The 20,336-nt window shown below is 63.6% G+C and overlaps 1 protein-coding gene across 2 annotated transcripts in view; it reads left to right on the top strand.

Moving 5' to 3' along the window:
- Positions 1 to 14,059, top strand: part of NCLN (nicalin) — a 14,938-nt gene extending 879 nt beyond the window's left edge. Inside the window, exons 2-15 of one of the 2 annotated variants that reach the window (XM_004689359.2) lie at positions 4,852 to 5,042; positions 5,708 to 5,852; positions 6,422 to 6,516; positions 7,798 to 7,878; positions 9,078 to 9,181; positions 9,528 to 9,616; positions 9,725 to 9,864; positions 10,328 to 10,506; positions 11,327 to 11,414; positions 11,490 to 11,528; positions 11,620 to 11,783; positions 12,385 to 12,438; positions 12,538 to 12,616; positions 12,694 to 14,059. In XM_004689359.2, the coding sequence (XP_004689416.1) occupies positions 4,852 to 5,042; positions 5,708 to 5,852; positions 6,422 to 6,516; positions 7,798 to 7,878; positions 9,078 to 9,181; positions 9,528 to 9,616; positions 9,725 to 9,864; positions 10,328 to 10,506; positions 11,327 to 11,414; positions 11,490 to 11,528; positions 11,620 to 11,783; positions 12,385 to 12,438; positions 12,538 to 12,616; positions 12,694 to 12,753 (1,508 nt within the window). In that variant the 3' untranslated portion in view covers positions 12,754 to 14,059. The remainder of the gene's footprint in view (positions 1 to 4,851; positions 5,043 to 5,707; positions 5,853 to 6,421; positions 6,517 to 7,797; positions 7,879 to 9,077; positions 9,182 to 9,527; positions 9,617 to 9,724; positions 9,865 to 10,327; positions 10,507 to 11,326; positions 11,415 to 11,489; positions 11,529 to 11,619; positions 11,784 to 12,384; positions 12,439 to 12,537; positions 12,617 to 12,693) is intronic. The other variant, XM_004689360.2, reaches the window with a different exon arrangement.
- Positions 14,060 to 20,336: the final 6,277 nt, after the last annotated feature.

Here is a 20,336-nt window from a genome sequence, read left to right as displayed (position 1 = left end):
CCCGCCCCGGGCCGTGTCTCTGCTTCGCGGGCTCCGGGTTCCGCCGCCCCAGGCTGCCCTGCGGGGCCCAGCCCCTGGACCCCGCTTGAGCCGCCGCTTAAACCCCAGCCCGGCACTGGCCCGCCGAGCCCCCTGCGCGCTCCCGCACAGCCTCGGCGCCTGGCCCGGCGAGGGGCACTTCACCAGCAGCCGTGGCTGCCACCCGCAGGCGGGTCCCCCTTGCCCCACCCCGGGTCTCTGACTCCCAGGTGGACCCGATTCCTGCCCCCCTGCTCCCTTTCCTGGCCTCCGCCCAGGTCGTGCCCCAGTGCCCGGGCGCCGACCTTTGCCTGCCTAGGTGAGCCTTCCTGCGGGCTCGGCCGGCCTGCAGCCCGCCTGGGTTTCCGGGGTACTCTGCTGTGTCCGCTTTCTGCCCCGCATTGGGGTTCTCAGCGCGCGGAGACCCAGTTTTGGCCTCACTTTAGCGCCTGCTCTCTGCAAGCCTTCCACTCTGGCCCAGCTCACGAGCTGGATCCCTCAGTCCCCCTCCGTCCCAGGTCAGTTTTCTTGCCTTTGGCCCGTGGTGGGTCCCAGCCGCTGCCTCGGCTGCTCTCCCCCCGGCCTTCTGTAGCTCCACAAGCCCCCCACCCCAGGGTGTCCCGGTTGCCTCTGAGCCACCTTGTTTCCCTGGGTTCCCATCCCTGTTGGCACCCCCAGATTCACTGGTCTGGTATCCCATGCACCTCTTTGCCTCTTGCCTGTCAAAGCCCTGGCTCCAGTGCCCACTGTTCTGAACCCCCTTAGTTTCTCCTGACGGTAGCTGTATCTGCTTTCCAGAACTTTCTGGCCTCTGGTTTACCCTTCAGCCTGCTATGTTAGGTCCCTGGAAGTCAAAGCTCAACCCCCCTTGCTCATTTCTTCTCTGACTATGCCCCCCCTTCCCTGCCCCAAGTTGTCTCATTTCCATTCCACGCAGGAACCCAGAATGGGTGCGACCAGGGGTGTTTCACACCCCACAGTACCCAGCACACCCCAATATTAGAAGTGCGGGAGAGGAGACGGCGTTCAGAGGAATGGCTCTGAGCCACAGGGGTGGCAGTGGAAGGCCAGGCTCACCCTTGCCTCCGGCACACTTTATGCATTGTTAGGCATCTCCCCAGGGAAGGTCTTCCCTAGGCCAGAAGTTACGAGGTGGTGGTCTGGTGGTCGGTGGTCTTGGTGGTGGTCGGGATCTGGGTCTCCTCTGCCAGTCATAGGTGGCCACGCGGCACCGGAAGCGTTACTTCCACAATGGCAGGATTGGGCTTCTAGGGCCCTTAATTGTGGCGAGCTGAAATTGCCACCTGAAACATGGCTGCCATCCTGATCTAGATCTTTCTAGAGCTTTTATTGGTTTCCCAGAGGAGTCCGAACACAAAGGCCCAGATCTTAGCACTGGGGATGACCTGCTTCTCGGCTGCTGGCTCACTGCTGCTTCCCTTGGCTGCCGCCCGGGATCCCCCAGCGCCTAGCCCAGAGCCTCCTTTCCAGGCCCTCGCTGGCCCCTTAGCTGCCTGCTGCAGGCCAGCGCCCCTCTGCCCCCTCTGGGGGGACCCTGAGCGGCTCAGGCCCCCATGCTGGGCTCCTTCCCAGGTCTTCTCCAACTTGGGGTCTTCGTCCACGCACTTTCCTCCCTGGCCGCCAGCCTCTGTTGCTCCCAGTGAGAAGCCAGGATGTTGGGGTGTGTGGAGGGGGGAGAAGCCCCTTGTCCACAGCACAGGGAGTCGGACACCTGGGCTCCTTGCAGAGCTCGCCGAGGCCCCTGCCATGCCAGTCATGCCAGCTGGTGTACCTCTCAGAGGAATGTGGGGCCATGGGGGGAGCGGGGAGGTGTTGGCCTTTCGGGTGGGGAGTGGGTCTGAGGCCTTCCTTGTTCCCCAGGTTCTGAAAGGCCGGTTTGAGGGGCGGGGCCCTTATCTCCTGCCTGCTGCCTTCAGCTGGCACTTGGATCGCTGTTGCTCATTCTCCTGGTGACCTGGGCCCCACCTCTGGCGCAACCCTTCCTCTGGGTGCCCCTTTCCCAACTTCCTGTTGGCCTCTTGAGAAACTGCGGAGAAGTGGGCAAGGCTATGGGAAGGAGAGGCCGGTGCTCCGTGCTGGGTGAGAGGCAGCGGGCCCAGGCTTCCACCTTGTCCTTCTGCCAGGTGGACTCTGGTCCTCCCCAGTGACAGCGTGTTTCCACTTACCAGGGCGCTTGCCGTGAGCCGGTGCCGTGAGACTCACTAGACATCCCCGAAGGCCCCCCCACAGTGCTCAGGAAGCCTGGCCCCGCCCCAGGCCAGACGCCTCCACCAGGACTGGCTGCTGCCCAGGGGTGAAGAACGTCCCCTGCACATGCCCCTGCCCGCCCGCCCACATGTGCCTGGGACCGAGGAGATGGGAGAGCCAGTGTGCCGCTCTGGGCCGGGGGCGGCCCTGTCCTGGGGCCCAGCAACTGCTATGCAGGGTCCGGGGGCCGCCTCCAGCCTCTGCCATGCCCACCTTGCTGGTGCACTGAGGCAAGGGTCAGCCTGCTGGCTTCAGCTTGTCAGCAGAGGCGGTCTCGGGCCCTGGCACTCAAGAGTTCCGGGGTGCAGTGGCCTGGCATTCTTCCACCCACCTTCTCTAGCCCTCCTCCAGCTTCATTTCCCTTCTCTTGAAAGTGGGGTCCTGCAGGAGCACCCGGCCAGTAAGAAGATGCACATAGTCGAGGGCTCCGCAGGCAGCCCCCTGACTCCCCCAGAGCCAGGCAGACCTTCTAGGAGCCCCTGAAGATAGGACGCCGGGGACAGATGGCCATCTGGTGTCCTGAGCGCATCAAGGTCACCCTGAAGGTCTTTGCTGCCTCCCCCTGCCAGGGCCGCCTGGGCTCCCCACTGTCCTGCCCAACGCAGAGAAAGGCCCCTGAGTGTCTGGGGCAGAGGCAGGGGGCTGCAGCCTCCTGTGCCCGCCAGCCCTCGGGGTGCTCCTTGGAAGCGAAGCCTCTCCTTCCTCAGGAAGAGGAGACCAGACCTGCACCCTGGCCCTGAGCCCAGCAGAGGCGCCGGGAGTGAGGGCTGGGTCCCTCCGGCTGCGCGGCCTCCGGGAGGCCTGGGCTGCGCGGTGGCTTATGCCCTTCGTGGGCTTCAGACTGCGCCCCACGTGCGTGAGGGTCACCGGCCTGCTTCGAGCCTCCCGGCTGACCGCAGGGCTGAAGTGTCTGGGCCTCTGCTCCCCTGTACTGTTTGAGTGATTTGGCCAAAACTTGGAGTTTCTGCAGCTTGCGGGGGTGGCCCTTAGGCCCCACAGAGTGCGCCTTCCACGTGACCAGACGAGGGGCTCCGCACGGCCCGGCGAGGTGGCTGGCTTGGGACCCCAGATCTGGGAGCCTCTTCTCTGAGGTGGCCCGTGCCTGACTGTACCAGGACTCGGCTCTCCGGGGAAGGGGGGCAACCTGAGGTTACTCCGAGTACATGTCCACTCCAGGGAGCCACCTGCCAGTACCTCCCCCAACCCTTAGGACACCTAGAGGCAGGTGGCAGAAAGGAGCCGTGTGTGTTGCTCACAGGACTTTGAGTGGCCTTTGGTGGGGCGCAAGGGGCAGCATCTCACCTGCTGCTCGGCCCGGGTTCCTGCTGGCCAGGGCAGTGCCCAGCACTGCAGTCTGGCCCTCTGGGACCCAGAGCGGGGTGCAGACTCCGTATTCTCAAAGAGACCGATGGATTCCGTGTTACTGTTTCTGGCACTTGGGGGGCTGTCTCAGCCTCCGCTCCCACCAATGTGGTGGGGGCATATGGCCACCGGGGGCCTCGTGGACTGCATGCCTGTGGGAGCCTGGGGTGTTAGCCCCCCGCCGCCTGCTACACTGAGGGTGGCGTGGCCTTGGGACCCTGTTCTGGCTGGGTCCTCGTGCTGTCCAACAGGACCACGCTGGCCTTAACAAGAACCCTCTGTGCCGTGGCCTCCTGCACCAGCAACCGCTTTGGGGGGGTGGGAGGGGCGGGGCTCGAGGTGCCTATGCCAAGCTTGGCACAGGCAGGTCCCAGCGCCAGCTCCGCCTCTTGCTCCCTCCTCACTCTGCGGGTCCTGACGGTGGAGGAAGGTGTTGGGGTGTAGAGCAGTGCTTGCCCCACACCTGGGCCCAGCTGCCCTCGGGGCTGTGGCTGTCACAGTTGTGTGGGCTCCTGGCATCCAGCAGGGGGCAGGGGTGCTCAGCCCCCCATGTGCTCTTCACACCCCCTCCACACCCCCTCTGGCAGCAGCTCACCGATTGGGGGAAGCTGGCTTGCCTGGTGCTCGGGGAGGGGCGCACTGGGGTCCCGAGGGAGCCGGGCCTGCGTGCCAGGGCGGCGCCTCTGAGTTGGCTGGGATCTGCCATGGCCAGATTGGTGCCCCGGGACAGTGGCTAGGGCGGTGATGCTGCAGACACAGCCGGCCGCTGGGGTGAGGCAGGGCCTGGGCGCTCAGCCCGTGCCGCCCGGCACCGCAGCAGACTGGCGTCTGAGGGTCTGAGAAACGGGGGTGTGCCCGCGGGCTCTCTCCCGGTCTCAGCTCAGAAGTGCCCACCTTGAGTCCTGCGTGAGCTGGGGGTCGGATCAAACCCTCCTTGTTTTTATGAGTAAAGTTTTGCTGGCACGTGGCCACACCTACCCCGCGGACACCGGCAGTGTGGCCTGCTTAGCCAAGAATGTTTGCTGACCCCGGGGGCAGGCAGGCGGGGCAGTGGCCTGGCCTGCAGGCTTGGCTTTGCCCCCTAGCAGAAGGCCCCGCGACTCACTAGTGGACAGGGGCCTGCAGGCCGGCCCTGCCGCACTCTCGCGCCCGTGGGCGGGGCTGGGGACAGGGCGCGGCCCGCTCAGGCTGCCTGTCTCGCAGGCACGCGCAACGCGGTGCTCAACACGGAGGCGCGCACCGTGGACGCGGACGTGCTCAGCCGCCGCTGCGTGCTCATGCGGCTGCTGGACTTCTCCTACGAGCGGTACCAGCGGGCACTGCGGCAGTCGGCGGGCGCCGTGGTCATCATCCTGCCGCGGGCCATGGCCGCCGTGCCCCAGGAGGTCATCCGGGTGAGTCCCTGCCCCGCCTGCGGGGTTCCCTGCGGGGTTCGGAGCTTCCTTGGGGAGGGTGCTGGGCTTGGAGTGGACAAGTCGCTCCACTGCCCCACGCCCCTGACCTGGCCCTCAGGAGGCGGGTGACGCCCGTCCCGGGATCGCCGCCCCAGAGGACACAGGCTGGGGTCTCAGGACGTCGTGTTAGCCACGTTGCGGGCTTGTGCCCAGGGGTGTCGTTCAGCACCGCGAGGTGCCAGGATGGGCCCCCCAGGCCCGCCCTGCCCTGATGTCCAAGGAGAGCGGATGGGGCCAACTCTGAATTCAGGGCTCTCATAGGGCCCCTCAGGGGGACTATCCGAGAAGATGCTGCTGCGGATGAGGAGGGTTGTGGGGGTGGGGGACCCACCCTTCCCAAGGACTGCTCGGAGCAGGTGGTCCACACCCCACTGCCTGCTCGAGCCCCGCCATCAGCCGGAACCAGCACCCCTCACCTACTGGCGCCTTAGGGGGTAGCCAGCCCCCAGCTGCCCCCTCCCCAGCCCTCTCCTGGTCAGCCGACCTCCCACATGTCAGCCCTCGCGTCCTGCGTCACTTGGAGGGGTCCCCAGGGATAGCCACGGGCTCCCCTGTGCCCTCCAACTTGCACGCCAGAAGCCATCAGACCTGTGCCTGGCCCGCAGCGATTCATGGAGACGGAGCCCGAGATGCTGGCCATGGAGACCGTCGTGCCTGTGTATTTCGCGGTGGAGGACGAGGCCCTCCTGTCCATCTACGAGCAGACGCAGGCCGCCTCGGCCTCCCGAGGCTCTGCCTCCGCGGCTGAAGGTGTGCGGGTGGGGCTGCACGTGGCTGCGGCTGCCCTGGGCTGCAGCTCCTGGGGCCCTTCCCCTCCCACGGTGAGGGCCGCTTGCTTGACCACTAATATTTATGTTTTTACATATGTAAAAACCAGAACTGGCCTCAGGAGAATGTAGACTCCCCAGAGTTTTAGGGAGCCCCTGGCCCAGGATGACAGGGTGGCGTGCAGGGTGGGTCCGGTCACGTCTGCACGGCCAGCAGATCACGAAATTTTTCATGCTTCAGGGCCTGGGCTGGAGGGTGGCAGGCCATTGCTGAGAAGCTCCTGTTCCTGGCGTTGCGGCTCGTGGGCCTGCCAGGGTGACCGCCTTGCGCAGCCCCTCGGTGGACAGGTGCCGGCTTGGCCGTTGGGGCCCCAGGTGGTCCCAACCCTTTGCAGTAGGTTCTGCCTGGTCAGGTCACCCCTCTGCTTAAGTCCATTGGTCATATCTGTCCATGCCTTTGCTCAGACCGAGCCCCGAGAGTCTTGGATTTTGGGGTGATGAGGATGCGGCTCAGCCCCAATACCCCGGTTGACCCCCTGCCTGTGTCCTCAGTGCTGCTTCACACCGCCACTGCCAACGGCTTCCAGATGGTGACCAGCGGGGTGCAGAGCAAGGCTGTGAGTGACTGGCTCATCGCCAGCGTGGAGGTGAGTGAGGCCTGGGGCGGGACCCCGCCCATGCCAGCCGCTCCTGGCAAGCAAGCTGTTCCAGCACCAGTTCCTCCACAAGGGAATCTCGGGGAAAGCAGGTCCCGTCCCCTGTCAGAACTTTCCAGGTCTTTCTGGTCAGCGGGGCTCTGCCAGGGCTGGGTTGCCATCACCAGAAGGCCCCGCCCCGTGTCTTGGGGAGGCCCACAGGGACAGCCAGGCTGAGTGGTGGTCGAGTGAGGGGGTGCTGAGGGCAGGGCTCCAGGTGGACTGGCTGTTTGCTGCCCGGATGGAGGCGGCGGGGAGGCAGGCAGCGGGCCCGTGTGGCCCTACTGGGCACCCGGGAGCTGCCGTTGCAGCATCTCAGCTACCAGTAAGGAAGGGGGTGCAGAGGGTCGCGGCCATATGGGCACGGAAGCTGCACTGGCCGGTCCCCCTGCCAAGCTCCCAGCGGCAGGCTGAGCTGCAGGGGCCTGGCTTGCCAAGGGGGAGCACAGACAGCGGGTCTCATGGGCCCGTCTCACTCTTGGGGGTCAGTTCCGACCTGCCAGCCTGCCTGCCTGCCTGTGTTTCTGGAAGCGTCTGCACTGTAGGCTCCCGCTATTCCCAGGGCCTTCCGACCTCTGCCTGCACAGCCAGAGGCGGGATTGGCCCTGCTCCCGGGGAAAGTCGGGCCCGGACCCGGATCTCCGGCAGCTCTGACCCGGGGCAGCCGGCTGAGTGGACAGCTCCGCGTGGTGTGGCCTGTGCCCGGGCAGAGCCTGCGTCTGGTCGGAGACTCGGAAAGGCAGCGCCCTTGGCCGCGCGGAGCTTTCTGGCCCCTGTGCCCCGAGCTGGCGCACACGGTGGGCTGTGCCCGTGCCGGAGGCATAGAGCAGTGCTCCTCTGGTACCTGGTTTAATTTTCGAGGGCGCGTTTATATCCAGTAGGCCCCAGCCTGGGGCTCCACGCTCTCTGGCACCTGCCTGCGCGTACCCCTCCTTCCCATGAACAGAGCTCCCCCGCCAGTGAGGACAGTGGCTTGGAGCACACCCGCTGTGGGGGGCCTGTCCTCGGTGGCAGGAGTGGCCAGTGGGCTCTTTGGTGAGACCGTGACGCGTGCAGCCCTCGGCCTGTCTGCGCTAAGGTTTTGGCACGTGGTCGCCTCTTCATCCACATACTTACTTATAGCTAAAGTCCGGGCCTAAAATGGGTCCCCCCAGCCCCAGGTTTGGGGGACCTCGGCTACCTCTGCTGTCAGACTGCGGTCAGCTAGGCCCCTCACAGATGGTCTCTCTGCAGGGGCGGCTGACAGGGCTGGGCGGAGAAGACCTCCCCACCGTCGTCATCGTGGCCCACTATGATGCTTTCGGCGTCGCCCCGGTATGTACCCCTCAGAGGAGGGAGGTGGGTGCTCCTGCCCTGTTCGAGGGTTACCAGGGGTAGCTGCAGCTCTGTATGTGAGCGCTTTACCGCTGTCCTGAGTCCCCAAGAGGACCGGTGGGTGGTGGCGTCGTGCTGAGACAGACACCTAGCCAGGGGCCCCTGCAGGGGTTCACTGGGGGGACCCCACAGACCCAGCAGATGACCATCTCTATGGCTGTGGTTCGAGAGAGGACAGTAGAGGATCAAAGGGAAAAGTTCATGGGAGCAGGGGACCCAGGGAGGCCAGGTGGAAACTTCCAGAGTCCTCCATTGGGATCACACATAACAGTTCTCAGACACGATGTGCAGGTGAGATGTGCTCCCCAGGAGGCCTGCAGCGGCCCAGGAACCGGGGCGAGCGCGAGCAGGGTGGCCATCACGTATCTGCGATTAGGGTCGGAGAACCCTGTCCATGAGTTAGCAGTGGCCCCCAGAGTCCAGCTTCCGGACGGCGCGGGGGCAGCCGGCTGGGCCACGGTGTGTCTCTGGAGGTGCGCCTGTGTGCAGACCCACTCTGCTGCCTTCCTTGAGGAGGTTTTGCTTTGAGGGAAACATCAGCCACAGCAGATGGTGCTGATGGCAGGGTGGGCCCGCCGGCTGGCATGAACTCCTGGCCGCGCTGGGGGTGAATAATGGCCGTCCTGCTGTCCACGCCGTCTGGAAGGCCAAGACTGTCCTTGAGAATGGCAGGACCAGCTGGGCCTCAGGGGCCAGGCGTGGGCAGTCCGTTGGAACCTGCTGCTTGTTCCTGCAGGGCGCCTGTGGGGCGAGGCCTGGTGTCCTGCCCTCAGCCGCCGCTCCCCGCAGCTGTGTCACGCACTGTGACTTCGGGCGCCCCGCCCTGAGAAGCCAAGGTTATATTCTCTTAGAGAAACTGCCACCCCACTAGGGTCCAGATGAATGGGGGCTCTCGCGGGCCCAGGGAAGCTGGAGGGCCCTGCCCCGCGCCCGGGGCCAGGGATGTGAAGGTGCCCGTGCAGAGGCCAGGTGGAGGCGAGGGGGGCGGGCCGCCCGCAGCTGGGGCTCCAGGAGCTCCCCAGGAGCGGGGCTGGCGGGAGGCTGAGACCGGGAGGGCCTGGGCCTGGCCTGTGACGCCGGGGCGCCCGCCGGGCGGCGCTGGGCCAGGACGGCGCGCCCCAGCCTGCCTGTGCCCGCAGTGGCTGTCTCACGGCGCCGACTCCAACGGCAGCGGCGTCTCTGTGCTGCTGGAGCTCGCCCGGCTCTTCTCCAGGCTCTACACCCGCAAGCGCACTCACGCCGCGTAAGTGACCGCGCCCGGCCCCGCCGCCCCTCGCGCTTGCCTTGCCCGCCCCTGGCCTGGGGGGACAGTGCCGGCGGCGCCCGCTGCGTGCCTCTGAGCCCCCCGGCCTGGTGTCCGCCCGCGGGCTGGGTTCTGGCCTTTTATCTTCTTGGGTCTGTCTCCCGGTTGGTCCATCGTGTCTTTCTTGGTTTTGAGAGCTCAGAGAAGCCGCTAGAAAAGTGGCTCTTACCCGAAGGCGCTCCTGCCGCCTGCGGGCCGCTCAGGACCCCACTCCGGGAGGGCGCCTCGCGGGAAACCCGGTCGCTCCCCTGTCGCAGGCTGACTCCCCGCGCCTTCTGCCTGCCAGGTACAATCTCCTGTTCTTCGCTTCCGGAGGGGGCAAGTTTAATTACCAGGGAACCAAGCGCTGGCTGGAAGATAACCTGGACCACACAGGTAGGTGCCTGGTGGGCAGAGAGGTGGGCGCCAGAAGGGCTGCGGGTCAGGGCTCCAGGGCCACCGTTCTTTCCCACCCCCTCGCCAGCTTTCTCTCTGCACGCGCAGATTCCAGTCTGCTGCAGGACAACGTGGCCTTCGTCCTCTGCCTGGACACAGTGGGCCGGGGGGACAGCTTGCACCTGCATGTGTCCAAGCCGCCCAGGGAGGGGACCCTGCAGCACGTGTTCTTGCGGGAGCTGGAGATGGTAGGTGCCCCGGGGCGAGAGGGGCCCTCAGGCAGCAGGAGGCCAGCAGTGCCCCTCACAGGCAGGCCCAGCCCAGAGGTCACGTAGGTGTCGGGCCAGGCGCCAGCCCCACATTACCAGGCAGGCCCCGGGGCCTTGAGTAAGCTGCAGGCGGGCTGCCCCGTTTTGCAGACTTGGGAGGTTCCAGAGGACTCGGGACCCTCCTGTCTCTCGCGGCCCCTGTGAGCCTCTGCAAGGCGCCGCGGAGGTGTGAGGGGCCACTGCACGGAGACTGGACTCATCACGAGGATTGTGGGGGCGAGGGCAGCGGGGGGGTCACCTGACGGTGCTGCCCAGAGACGTGGGGCCTGAAGGGGGTGAGTGGGCCGCAGGCAGGCGGACCCCACACCGGGGTGGCGGCGGGTCTCCTGAGGGCAGAGATGGACCCCCCGGGGGCGCTGCCCTGACAGCCCCCCGCCCTCAGGTGGCTGCCCACCAGTTCCCGGAGGTGCGGTTCTCCATGGTGCACAAGAAGATCAACCTGGCGGAGGACATGCTGGCCTGGGAGCACGAGCGCTTTGCCATCCGCCGGCTGCCGGCCTTCACCCTGTCCCACCTGGAGAGCCACCGTGACGGCCAGCGCAGCAGCATCATGGACGTGAGGTACGTGCCTCGGGGCTCCTGCGTCCCCTCCCCCACAGCGGCCTCTCCACCTGCTGGGCCCGGGGACCCACCCCCCTTGCAGTGGTCAGCTGCGGAGCCACCAGCAGGTGGGGGTGCCTGGGGCGAAGGGACCATCTGAGGGGCGGGGGGTGGTTGGCATGGGGCGGGTTCGGAGCCCGGCAGTCAGTGCCAGGAGGGGTCAGACGGCCTCCGAGCAGGAAAGGCCATCACTGTCCCTGGCTGCTCTCATCTGGGTCCCAGAGACCCACGTTGCCGTGTGGCACCACCAGGAGCCACGTCCGGGTCCTGTGGCCTGGGTTGTGTCTTTCAGAAACACGTCCCCGGCCTCACGCAGGCCTTCAAGCTCAGTCTGTGGATGTGGCCTCGTTTGAAAGTGGGCTCTTGGCAGATGTAATTAGTTGAGTTAAAATGAGGTCACACTGGATGGGGGCGCAGTCCAGTGGGGTGTGTCCCAGGGAGCGGGAACACACAGGACAAGGCGGCCCCGTGACCGGACCGGAGGCCTGAGGCCGCGCCGAGGACCGGCGTGCGCCATCAGCCCCGGGGGGTGCAGGTTCGCGAGGCCTGTGAGGGCGTGGGGGTCTGTGTGCCTGGCGCGCCCTGGTTGCCTACGAAAGCTCGTTATTAAAGCTGCTGGGTGTTTAGGAGAAGGAAAGAGGACTCTGGGGCGCAGTGGTGCCTCCCCACCACTGGGCTGTCTTCTTACTCTCGTTATCGGGGGATGTCTTGATTGTCGTTGCTGTGATGACTAGGTGTTAACTCCCAATTTATATCTGTTTGTCTTTGACTCTCCCCGCAGGTCTCGAGTTGACTCTAAAACCCTGACCCGGAACACGAGGCTCATCGCAGAGGCCCTGACCCGGGTCATCTACAACCTGACCGAGAAGGTGAGCCGCGGTGCTCGCCGGCCCCGCCCCCCCGGCCACACCGGGCCGGGCTCAGCCCCTCTCCTGTCTCCACAGGGGACGCCCCCGGACATGCCTGTCTTCACAGAGCAGATGGTAACGCTGGGGCCAGCGAGGGCCTGGGGCGGGGGGCTGGGGGAGGTAGGGCCCGGGCGGCCAGGCCCGTGACCACTCCAGGCCCCTGCAGCAGATCCAGCAGGAGCAGCTGGACTCCGTGATGGACTGGCTCACCAAGCAGCCCCGGGCGGCCCAGCTGGTGGGCAAGGACAGCACCTTCCTGAGCACGCTCGAGCACTACCTGGGCCGCTACCTGAAGGAGGTGAAGCAGCATCACATCAAGGCGGACAAGCGGTGAGGCCTCCCCGTAGCGGCTCCTCGGGGCTGCACCGACCCCTGTCCGGGGCCCCGGATTTAGCAAGTGAAAGTGGCAGTGAAATAAAATGGCACGGAAGTGCAGGCGCCACTTAAGTTCCAGCCTCGGGCACTGCTGGGCCACGTGTAGTGTAGCCGTGCCCACGTGGTCTGGCTGTGGCCATCCCGCGCTGCCTGCAGGGCAGGGGCGTGTCGCGGCGCAGGCCGGCGCCCCTGCAGGCCTCTGTCTTCTCCGTGTTCGGCACCCCTGGACCGCAGCTGCGCCACGCCAGTGCCTGGCACCTCGTGGTGGCTTGCGCCTGGCCCCTTGCGTGCTCCCGGGCGCAGAGACCGGAGCGCAGAGTGGCCCTTGGCTTGGCTGGGCCCTGAGGCCGCAGCACACGCGCTTCCCGGCGGCCCTGTTTCTGCCGGCCCCCCACTTCTCCAGTGTGTTTTCAGCCCCCAAACAGCGGGCCGGTGTCCTCAGGAAGGGCCCGTCCTCCCGTGGCTGCGCCCGCTCCGTGCAGCTGGCAGCCCGCTGGGTTGTGCAATGTGGCCCAGCCTCTGGCGGGGGCCCCCTGAGCCCGTGCTCTCTCCCCAGGGATCCCGAGTTTGTCTTCTATGACCAGCTGAAGCAGGTGATGAACGCGTACAGGTGAGCTGCTCCCGTCCAGCCTGTTCCCCGGCCACGGGCCCTGGCCACGAGCCCGCGTCCTGCCCTGACGCCCCGTGCCTGCCCTCCCTCCCTCCCCAGGGTCAAGCCAGCCATTTTCGACCTGCTCCTGGCTGTCTGCATTGGTGCCTACCTTGGGATGGCCTACACGGCGGTGCAGGTGAGCGAGGCGCCGCGGAGGGTGGGCCCGGCGGGCCGGAAGGGGGCCTGCGGCCTCACGCTGCCCTTTGCCCCCAGCATTTCGACCTCCTGTACAGAACAGTTCAGAGGCTGCTCCTGAAAGCCAAGACGCAGTGACAGGCCGCTGCACCTGCCCGCCGCCCCGCGGCGCGTCCGACTTCCAACGCTCGCGGTGCGGCTGTCGAGGCCTGGGGGGTCTTCCTGCTTTGTCCTTTGAACTGCCTTGGAGGAGCATTTGGGAGCGGCCCTGAGGCAGGCCATGGACTTGGACGCAAGCCCTTGGACGAGCTCCAGCCCTGGACCCCAGCTCAAGAAGCCAGGAAGAGGAAACCTGGGACCCGTCCACCCGGCCGCGGCTGCCGCTGCTGCCCGGACGCCACCGTGGACTGTGGCCGGGGCTCCACCCGGCGCTGGCTCCAGCCGGCGCACCCCACCCCCCGTCCGTGACCTGGATGTTCTCCCTTTCCCAAGGCGGCGGCCCAGCCCCTGGCCTCCGGCCCCGCCTCAGAAACCTCGCGTCCTCAGCTGGGGTGGGCCTGGGGGAGCTGTTCAGTGGGCACCCTAGGGCCTGTCTCCCCGGAGCCCCGCTGGGCGCCCAGCAGCCTCCCTCTCCCCACCCAGCTGTCGCTCACCTAGATGAGCTTCTGCCACACCGCCCCTTTCTGCAGCGAGGGGCACTTCAGCATTCCCCTGGCAGCCCCCTGCTTGCGGCGTCCTGGACCCCAGCTGCAGACCCTCGGCCTCGGCCCTCTGGGGACCTGGCTGTCCTCCCGGCGAGAGGCCCTCTGGCTCCTCTGCCAGCTGCCGTCTCCCCGGGCCTCAGCTCGTGTTTGCAAAGGGCTGCGTGCGTCGTGGGCGTGAGTCCAGGCTGGGATCAGAGGAAGCCGGTGGGGCGGAGGGGGGCCTCCCGCATGGGGTTGACCTCAGGGAGACCTGGAGTATCATTCATTAGCAATATAATCAATTAAGTGTTGAGTGGGCAGGCAGGGCCGCGGTGGGAGGAGGACTCGGCTCTGGGCGCCTGTCTCCACCACCAAGGGCAGCCCCTCGCGCTGCAGCACCCTCCGACCCTCCCACGCCAGCCTGTCTGGGCGTGTGCGATGCTCCTCTCGCCCTTTACCACGCCTTCCCCCCTGCGGCCCTGCTGGGGAGGGGCGCTGGGGGCCGAGGCCCTCTTCCTTGTCACCCTCTTCCCTTCCTCTCCTCCCTGCTGGGTCCCCGTCTCCCCAGAGACTGTTTAACTGAGTGCCCGGCATCCTCGGGGACAGCGGGCTCCTGGAGAGGACTCGGCAGTTGTCAAGGTGGGTGTGCTGATGGGACTGCACTCGCCTCCCCAGCCACTCCAGACCGGCTGCCCGCTTAGAGCTCAGGCCGATGGGGGACGCAGTGGGTGACCAGAAAATAAAGCCATATCGAACGATCAGCCTCAAGTCTTACCCACGGAGGTTTTGGGAGTTATGTCTGCATTTTTTTTTTTTTAATGTTTTGCATAGAAGAGCTGAAGGCCAGAGGTGTGGGGGTGAGAGGACTCCCCAGAGGCAGTGGGGAGCAGAGCAGGCAGGTCCACTGAAACCCACTGCCGAGGGGAGCAGCAGGGAGGCAGGAGGTGTCTGCTGTGCCCTGGGGTCCCTCCCTGGCTGGGGATCGAGCTCAGGCCGCAGCAGTGATTGCACTGAGGCTTAACCCCAATCTGCTTTTCAAGCTGTTTCCTCCTCGTGGGGGCCTCCCGCTGCAAGCTGCTCAGCCAGTGAGGTCACAGGGGCTTTGGTGACATCACTGATGGCCCCTTAAAAAATACCCTGGTAGGCAAAGGTGAGGCTGTGGGGGCATCTGTCCCGTGCGTCTGCATTCTGGCACCTGCCAGCATTGGGGTTCCATCCTGCGTGGCTGCTTCCCTCAGCGCCTTCCGTGGGGTTTGGGGTCCATTTCGTCGGGTGCTGCCACATCTAATCGAATACCAGGACCCTCCTTGCAGATAAGGTCACCTACTGGCTGTCACTTGGAGTCCTGCTGGCCGGCCAGGTCTGTCTTGCCACAAATACCGAGGTTCTGTGTGCCAGGCTTGGGTGCTGGGGGGTCTGGGGAGGAGAAAATAAGGTCTGAGCTGTACACAGTGGAGAGAAACTAACCATCGATTCTCAGCCACTTGGCTGAGATCAAATGGAGGAAAAGTAAGCAGCTGGGGAGGCCTGGGCATGTCATTTGGGAAGGGCTCTTTGGGCATCCAAGTAAGTGAGCTGTGGGGTCTTTTCCTGCAGGGATGTGGCCTCCCTGGACAGTGGGCCCAGGAGAGGGTGGCCTGGCCTGGCGCTCACAGGCGCCCTCTTGTGGTCAGGTCTGGGAGGTCAGGTTGTGGGATGCTCGAAGTAGAATCAGGGCTGCTGGTGGGACTCTGAGTAACTTGCAGGGAAGAGTGGCTGGGGAGAGGGGGTGTGGAGTGAGGCACCAGGGTGCAGGGGACTGAGCTGCTCCTGGTACAGGATGGCGTGGACCTGGTAGGGGCAGAGGTGGAGGGGTGGCGGAGTCTGGGTTCCGGGGCTGGAAGTGCTTCTGGATCCAGAGGTCATGATTGCTTAGTTTCTGGGGTGGCTGACTTCTCAGATCACCCACCTGGGGCTAGAAGGTGGCTTTGCCCTCTGCACAGACTCAGGTAAAACTCACTTTGTCTCAAGAGAAAAGCTGTCTTATGTCCATACACGCAGATACTTCCTTCCCTTTTACACAGAAAGTTCCATTGACCATAGCTAGGAAAATGAGAAAGCTGCCAGCTGGCACACAGGTCTTGGCGCTCAGGTGGCTGTCACCCTCGCTTCCCGGCACGTTGGTGTGTAGATCAGTTCACAAAGCCTCACTTGGAAAATCGGATTTGTATATAACTTTGAAAGAATTAAGCTGTGTGGAAATCCACACTGGTGGCCTGAGCAGGCAGGCCCAGCACATGCAAGGGTCCTGGGGCAGGCTGGAGGCTGTGCGGCGTGAGCACAGGAGCCAGGCGTGCAAGCAGAGCCAGGCTGGGCCCCGCGGGTGGGGAGGGGAGGGCTAGACCCACCAGCTTTCAGGGGAGAGATGGGGCAGGATCTGCTCTGTGGAACTGCGCTAGGAATACAGAGTACGAAGTTCCAGTGCCCGTCACGTGTTCTGCAAACGCCAACATTTCTCTGCTCTTCATTTCTCTGCTCTTGGACCAGTTTCTCCCTCTCCTGTCCTGTTTCATTCTCTCTCCTTTCTCTTCTCTCTCTCTCCCTCGCTCTTCCTCTCTGCTCTCTCCCGGCCTCACTCTTGGTCTCCTGGCCTCCCCTCCTTCCCGCCCCCATTCACCCCTGAATCTACGAGTGGACTTCCTACAGCCCAAGCCCGCTGCTCCCACAATAGCGTTGATGAGTTACAGACGGCGCAAACCTGGCCAACATTGTCCTTCACAGTGAAGAGCACTCTTGCGTCTGTCTCCTTTCCCGGGGAGCCCCCAGCCCTGTCCTTGCGCCCACGACCTTGACACCCTCTGGTAGAATGCCCCTCCCTTGGCTTTTGGGGGGGGGGGTTCCAGGTGATTGGGCTCAGCTTATGCATTTGAGAAGCAGCACAGGACTCTCACAGAATGAAGTGAAAGTGGGGTGTCTCATCCTCGGCGTATCATTCCTGGGCGTGAGCCCTGGGCACAGATAAGCCTGACTTGTCCAGTCTGGGGTTGCCTTGCTCCCCTGTGCGGTTCCTAAGCTGATTGAGATGTGCAAATACCTGTTTCCTCACAGGATGACTCGCCCCAGTGGCGATGCTCCGGTGGGGGCGGGGGGCTCGTCTCGGCTCACCCTCTCTCTACATTTCTGTAGGGTCATGAACCTGCTTTTACTTCCAACTTACAGAGCAGAGAGGGAGTTCAGATGGGCCAAGTGTCTTGCCCAGGCTATCTGGTAGAGGTAGAAGGGTGCTTTTTTTTTTTTTTTTTGAAAGAACAACTTTATTGAGCTAGGTTCACATGCCATCGACTTGCCTTCAAAGTCCGCATTTCAGCACATTGACAGTCACCCCTGTCTCCTTCCGGAGCATCTTCCCCAAGGAAGCCGGTCCGGGTAACATCCCCCCTCCCGCCCTGGCAGCCGCAGCGGCAGCTGCATGTTGTCTCTGGATTCACCTGTCCGGATGCGCTGGCACCGGAATCCCACAGCCTGAGAACCCGTGGCGCTGGCTGCACGGTGCTGACTCAGGCTGCTCGTTCAGATAGGAGAATATTCATCTTTCGCATTCTAACCTGCAGCCCCCCAGCTCCCAAATTGTAGGGTGTGGGGAGTCTTGTTTCACAAAAGTCTCTTTTTTCCAAACCCAAATTCCTCACCTGCGTGGTGGCAGGTGTCCACCCCAGGTCCCAGAGGCCAAGCGGCGCCTTGTGGTGGGTGGACAGGGCTACCACCCTTGGGGGCCCCCTTCTTTTCTCTCACCCTTCCCTGCTAGCTGAGGGGTTGGGGTGAGCGTGTTTAGACCACCCCACCCTCTGTAGCTGTCCTGGGAACGAAGAGGGGTTGGCCCCGTGAAGAATCATTCCCCATACCTGAAGCCAAATGGTGAGACCAGGGACCTAGGAGAAGCAAAGACCCCCCGCAGTCTCAGAGGAGGCAGAGGGAGGCTCTTCCCAGTGCAAGGGAAGGAGGTGGCTAGAGTGCTCCCCAGGGCGGCGGGCATCTGGTCAATGGACGAAGCGTGGTGTTTCTGGGGGGCATATCCCAACCCCCTGGGCTGCATAGGGCGCCCTGGAAGGCTTAGGGCCATCTCTGCTTGGTGATAAGACTCCAGGCAGCCCCTGGCCTTGGGTCAGTCTGCATTTTGAGCAGGATGCCCAAGCCCTGTGGTATGGACCACACCCCTGTCCCCAACCAGCCAAGGTAAGTCCACACCAGGGCTCACTTGGGTTATTCTGCCCGCAGGGAACAAAGGGGTATCTGGGGACATCTGTGGTGACCACAACTAGGGGTGTGGCCAGGGAGCAGCCCAACCCCTCTCAGTGCCCAGGATGGAACCCGCAGCAAGGGCCTTACTTGGCATCAGCAGTGCCCTGGGGGAGAAATTGCTGCAATGTGGCTTCTCTTTTACATTTTTTTCTTGACATTTAAAAACAACTGGGAACTATAATTAGAGAAAAGGCAACACAGACCTACAACTGACAGGTAATTATAAGGCATTCACACCTGCAGTCACCCCTCGGCCAAGAAATGGGGTTTGGCCACCCCAGCGGTCTTCAGAGACAATCTCCTCCTCCATCACTGCGCCGGCTTTTACTTTAATCTTGTCCTTTATTTCTTTCATCCCCCTTGTACGCATCTGCCGTCAGAATGGAGCCCCAAAACGCCCACTTCCAATCCCCCATCTGGGAATGTGGAAAAGGGACTTTGCAGAGGGGATGAAGTTGAGGCCTCTGAGGCAGGGGCGGTGTCCTGGATTCTGGAGTTCAGAGTCCGAGCAGCGGGTCCTTGCAGAGGGAGGAGGCGGGTGGAGGCGCGGCTGCTGTGTGGACCAGCCAGGCCTGAGCCAGCATGTTGCCTGGGGAGCTGGGCAGGCGGCGTCTGGAGAGCCAGGCTGCGCCCGCGTTTAGCCCTCCGGCCGCGGACCCGTCGGACTCCTGACCCCGGGCTGTGCCCGACAGCCGGTGTGGCTTTAGACGTGTGCGGGGACTGGACGCAGCTGACTCCGGCGGGTCTGGAACTCGCGACGCGACTACGGGGACCCGCTGTCCCCCGCGGCCCCCTCGGGGGCTGTTGCGCCGTCTCCCCAGCTGGGGGCGGTGTTCCTCCCTTTCTGCGTATTTAGTGCCAAAGAAGGCGCTTGCGGAGCTCACCTGTTTGCCTCCTGTCCCTCCCCCGGCCTGTCCGGGCCTGGCTGCGGGGCTGTCACAGCTCCGGGGGCCCCTGTGTCACGGCCACACCTGGGTCCTGGCCGCTCAGGGGCAGGGGCGAGCCCTTGGGGGACAGGCTGTGACTGGAAAGAAGTTTCTGCAGAGGACCTGTGAATCTGGCGGTGGGGCCCCACTTGGTGGGGGGACGCTTCCCAGGGCCTGGTCTTGGTGGGGGAGTCAGGGGTCCTGGGAGGGAAGCCAGGAGTGTGAAGAAACGTAGCACAGGGAAACAGCAGAGATGATGGGCCCAGGACAGAGGTTCCACCAGGGGAGGGGGTCCCTAGGCATTTCAGAGCAGGGGTCCCATTCCAGGATGACCCAAGGAACACCAATGTATGGGGAGCTTGTGGTTGGGGAGTGCCCCTGGCATTGAGTATGTGGGGGTGAAGGAGGCTGCTCAGCACCCAACTGTGACCAAGATGGCCCCCCAGAGAGAGTGGGCTGGCCTCAAAATCCAGTTTTCCTTTAAGGTCAGGTATTTAAGTAAATGAATTTAAGTAATGCCTTTATGTCATTTTTCAAGAAGCCCTGTTCTGGGACATGAGCATGAAGGCTTTGAGGCAGGTTTAGGAGGACAGGGGTCCTGGGTGGGGCCACTTGCCCCAGCCCCCAAGGCTCTGCCCACCCTCCTTGCTCCCCTGGTAACAGCCCCAAACCTCGGGTCTCCTGCGGTCATGCCAGTCAAGATCACATTCGCTCGGCTACCAATAAATCCGACTGCTGGCCCGGGCACACAGGCCTTCGGCTCTGCTCCCCCACCCTGCCCTGAGGAGGCTGGCGCGTGTGTCCAGAGGCCAGGGAGTAAATCCCAGGTATGAGTGTCAGCAGAAAATGCTGATGTTAAACATGGAAGGCTTCCCCCCACCTTCCCTCGTCCCCAATTTCTTTTGGATGGAAGACTAGGCTGAGAGAAATGTAGCCGTGGCTCACAGGAGGGTTGGTGGGTTTTTATTTTTATTCTGTTTAATGACTCTCCTGGCACATCAGAGGCTCACGGGGCTCTGAGCATCCTGCTTGGGTCTCCATGGAGACAGAGCCTGTCTCCAGCCAGCCAGTTCCACTAGCCCGGCCTGGGGCCCGGTGGTGGGCCAGGGGCTGGCAGGGCCGGGGGACACTGGAAAGGACACTCGCCTCAGCTGGGCTTTGCTCCTCGGCCCACCCTGAGGTCCTGACCATCTGGAGGGGGTGGTAACTGCATCGCAGTGTGACAGTGGGCGTTTGGGAGAGCTAGGGTCTCCCAGGCACTGGGCTGGGCCTCATTCCTTAGCTCATTGAATTCCCAACAGGGCGTTCCCCTAGTCACTGGGTGTGGCCGAAAGATTGACTGGGCTCCACTCCCTTGCTGTGTGGCCTTGCAAAGGGTCCTGGCCTCTGAGTTTCTGTTCCCTGCCTGTGGTATCAGAAGAGTCCTCACCTCTTACAGTGTCACACAGGGTGTGCTGCCGTCAGGGAGAGCAAAGTTTAAGGGGTGCCAAGAAAACTCAGTCGTCAAGAACAAGTATTTTATGACAATCAAAAAGCTCCATAATGAACAAAATGTCAACATCTAAAATAGAACCAGCATCAGCGAGCTTTCCTTTCAGCTTCCCGCACCATTGTTACTGATCCCATCTTTAATTTCAAATAAATAAAAATTTAATTTCAACTAAACAGAAAGAAAATAAGTTAAAAATTAAAATAAGACCCACCCTGGTGGCGCAGCAGGTTAGAGCACAGCACTAAGAAACTAAAGCCACTTCAGCATGAGTTTGATCCCTGCCCGGGAAATGACCCACATGGTCCAGCAGACACCTCCTGACCACCCGCTGCTGCCCTCAGC

The sequence above is a fragment of the Condylura cristata genome, unplaced genomic scaffold, assembly GCF_000260355.1.
Source record: "Condylura cristata isolate star-nosed mole 26May11 unplaced genomic scaffold, ConCri1.0 scaffold00025, whole genome shotgun sequence".
Taxonomy (NCBI): domain Eukaryota; kingdom Metazoa; phylum Chordata; class Mammalia; order Eulipotyphla; family Talpidae; genus Condylura; species Condylura cristata.
This window is presented reverse-complemented; position numbering and strand designations above follow the sequence as displayed.